Source organism: Octopus bimaculoides, chromosome 29 (genome assembly GCF_001194135.2).
Source record: "Octopus bimaculoides isolate UCB-OBI-ISO-001 chromosome 29, ASM119413v2, whole genome shotgun sequence".
NCBI classification, from domain to species: Eukaryota; Metazoa; Mollusca; class Cephalopoda; order Octopoda; family Octopodidae; genus Octopus; species Octopus bimaculoides.
Genome location: NC_069009.1, coordinates 3,641,925 through 3,646,093, shown reverse-complemented (window position 1 = coordinate 3,646,093; position 4,169 = coordinate 3,641,925). Strand labels below are relative to the sequence as shown.

Below are 4,169 nucleotides of genomic sequence, written 5' to 3'. Positions count from 1 at the left end.
AATAAGTAAAAGATTACCCAATAATATTTGATTACAAAAATATGAGTTTTTAGATATTGACTGGCTACGAGGGTCCCACCCCCTGAGTAAAATAGGAACCGAAAGGGTCCATAGGTCAAACATAGTTGAGAACCACTCACTGAACTAAACTCTTCAGGGCTGTGCCCCAGCATGGCCACTGTCCATTGGCTGAAACAAATAAAAAATAAAGAAAAGGCACAAAACATCTTAAGTGAAAAAGAAATAAATTTTATTAATTAAAAAATGGCCAATAAATTGTTAGGAAGAATTTGTTACAAATAGTTGTGTGTGGAGGGGGTTAATTACGGGAGTACTTTCATTGTTTTTACATCCAATTTTCGAAGCTAGCATGGGTTAGGTGGGTCATTATAAGGCAGCATTTTATGGCTGGATGCCCAATCAGATGCCAACCCCTACTTTAGTTACCTGTTATGACACACAGGGATGCAGGGTACCTATTTCTTATATACATACAAACATATATATATATACACAAGATACACACATGTACAAATATATATCTGTGTGTGTGTGTGTATATATATAAATTTATATGCACACAATATACATATATGTACAAATACAAGCACACATAATATACACATTACATTCATGCTTGTGTGTGTGTATATATATATATATATATATATATATATATATATATATATATATACATACATACACACACACTTACATACAAACATGTAAAACACATACATACATGTACATATATACACACATATATACACAACTTTTTCTTTATTTTAAAGCAGTTCCTTTTATCCAGGAATTCTAGGAAAAAAAAAAAGTCAGATATACATACATGCATGCACGCAAGTATATACACATGCACATTAATTTATACACAATCATCATCATTTAACACGCATTCTCCATACACATACATATACATACATATGTATACACAGCCAAAATTCTGGCCAAAACGTAGATTGAAATAAATGCCAGATTCAGCTGAAATTCCTAGCCATGTTTTAACTCAAAGAAAAAATCCAGTTGGCAAAAAATTGCAACAAGAACTGGTTTGTTCAGAGATTAACTACAGCATTTTCCAGTACACAAGTCGACGTTCAAACAGCCATTATCCTACGAAATCCTGCTTCATTTCACATGGAATTGTTGGTCCACTGAAGTTGTCTTGGCATATATAAACCTACCTCCTTCCTTTCCGGGCTGTAAACTTTGATCTGAAAATGTCAACTTGTATGCCAAAAAAAACGTCCTTGTCATTTATAAATTCGACTTGCATTCTGGAAAATACCGTAAGAATGTTCTTTGGCTGGGAACTGAAGGATTCCGAACAAACCCTTAAAATCCGGGAGACGATAATGAGTGCCAGTATTCCACTGGGACTCGACTGTGTAACTAACTCTTGGGGTAGATGAAAGGCAAAATTGAACTCGGTGGGGATTGAGCACAGATTGCTAAGGTTTGCAATCGAATACAACTGGGGCTCCATTATCAAGATGGTCTGTTGGTCTATCTATTATTTATTGCTTGTATCAGTTTCGGAAATGGGAAGCAAAGAAAGAGTACAACTAAAAGGCAGGCAGCATGAGATATTAAAATATAACTACAAATGTATGTGTTTGTGTGTGGTTTGGGTTAAGTCTAAAGAAATCATTTTGGTTAGACTAAATACATAGTAATAATGTGTCTGTATGTGCGTGTGTGTGTATGTCTACACATCTCTCTATGTGTACATAAATGTGAGTGCACACATAGGTGTGTAAGTAGATACTGACTTCTACACATCTGTGTATGTGTGTGTGTGTATGTATATAATTTTTTTTGCAGATATAAATAATGTATTTGTATGTATGTGCTGGTATGTATATGTGTGTATATATATATATATATATATATATATATATATATATATATATATATATATATATATATATATATATGCACTTGTATTTTTATTCATGTGTACACATAGATATACAAACATGTACATACTTGTTTCATGAGATTTTTGATGTGAAATCATGTGCAAAAAGAAATATTGTACTTTGGGAGGATCATGCTGCTAACTAAATCTCTCTCTCTCACACACACACTGACTGTATTTCACTTCAATTTTTTTATTACCATTCATTTAGATATTTACTTATCTAATAATTTAATCCATAAATCACTCTGATTGGTGTCCCAGAGTCCTCTCATTACGATTATTAACTTTATCAACAACGAGGTAAACCTTTCTTTCTCAGGACACACAAATACTCTTCGCTTGTTCCTGGGTCCTTAAGCACAAGCAGTGGGTGACAGCATGAAGAATCTACAAGCAGCATGGGAATGGGATTTCATCATTACCAATAAAGTTGCAGAGTTCATAAATAATGCTTGTGAATCCTGGTACAGGGCTGGCAGTTCTGAGGGAAGCAGAGCAAGGGAGATTGATTACACTGGCCCTCATGCTCATCTGGAACTTATAAGTCCACCTCGGCAGCATTTGAACTCAGCACAAAGAGTCATAAGCAATGCCATTAAGCATTTCGCCCAGCGGGGTAACATTTCTTATTTCTTTATTGCCCACAAGGGGCTAAACAGAGGGGACAAACAAGGACAGACAAATGGATTAAGTCGATTACATCGACCCCCAGTGTGTAACTGGTACTTAATTTATCGACCCCGAAAGGATGAAAGGCAAAGTCAACTGCAGCAGAATTTGAACTCACAATTTGAAGACAGATGAAATGCCACTAAGCATTTGCTAGGGATGTCAACGATTCTACCAGTTTGCCACCTTAATAATAATAATAATAATAATAATAATAATAATCCTTTCTACTGGAGCCACAAGGCCTCAGATTTGTGGGGAGGGGACTGGTTGATTACATGACCCCAGTGTTTCACTGGTACTTAATTTATCGACCCCAAAAGGATGAAAGGCAAAGTCGACCTTCGTTAGCGACAGGCGAAATACCGCTAAATATTTCGTTCAGTGCGCTAACGATTCTGCCAGCTCGTCGCCTTAATAATAATAGTTTCAAATTCTGTCACAAGGGCAGCAATTTTGGGGGAGGGGATGAACCAATTACATTGACCCCACTACTCCACTGGTACTTAATTTATCGACCCTGAAAGAATGATAGGCAAAGCTGACTTTGGTGGCATTTGAACTCAGAACATGAAGCACTGGAAGAAAAGCTACTAAACATTTTGTCCTGCATGGTAATGATTCTGTAAGCTTGCTGCCATAATATTTAAACCGGCTACATCCAGTTCTAATATTCTACATGTTTTATGCTCAAACTGGTCAGATCCAGCCTATCACACCTTCCCTACAATATCATCTGAACAATCACACCAAGATAGTGCATGATTAATTCAAAGGAATGTGAGTAAATAAGCAAAACATTTGACAAAGATAATAAAACTGAAGTGAAATACAGCCAACGTGTGTATTCAATTAGCAACATGACCCACCTAAAAATACAAAAAAAGATATATATGTGCTTCTAACACTATTGTTTGGTCCCTTGATGTGTATAAGAGGGTCTAAGACAGGGGTTACATGTAGAGGTTAACTGCCAAGAATTTATTTAGTATTTCTTCTAAGATCTATAATAAACTATTGCTACATCTAAGGAAGGAGAAAGAATGGCAAATATTTGGCTATATGTATTTCATACAGTGTCCATTTTAAGATTAATACAGTGTGTGCGTTTGTGTGTGCATGGTACTATCACTTGTTGCTGGTCCCGTGCTGTGTAGAAATAGCAGTTAATGCACTTATAATAATTATTCAAAAGAGATTTCTCTGTTTATGTCGTTCTCACAAGAGCAGCGCCATAACCATAGCCCTTTGGTCCGAACTGTTTGTTGTAGCAAGCTGGAATACAAGAAAAACAGAGTATATAAGTCAATGTGTATATCATCATCATCATCATCATCGTTTAACGTCCGCTTTCCATGCTAGCATGGGTTGGACGATTTGACTGAGGACTGGTGAAACCGGATGGCAACACCAGGCTCCAATCTAATTTGGCAGAGTTTCTACAGCTGGATGCCCTTCCTAACGCCAACCACTCAGAGTGTGTAGTGGGTGCTTTTACGTGTCACCCGCAAGAAAACGGCCACGCTCGAAATGGTGTCTTTTATGTGCCACCCACACAAGC

At 36.6% G+C, this 4,169-nt stretch overlaps 1 protein-coding gene across 1 annotated transcript in view; it reads right to left on the bottom strand.

The window, feature by feature from the left end:
* Positions 1 to 228: 228 nt before the first annotated feature.
* The window catches only part of LOC106877716 (cysteine and glycine-rich protein 1), a 15,988-nt gene continuing 12,047 nt past the window's right edge, over positions 229 to 4,169 (bottom strand). The window contains exon 6 of the mRNA XM_052977841.1: positions 229 to 3,883. Within this exon, the coding sequence (XP_052833801.1) occupies positions 3,816 to 3,883 (68 nt within the window). The 3' untranslated portion in view covers positions 229 to 3,815. The remainder of the gene's footprint in view (positions 3,884 to 4,169) is intronic.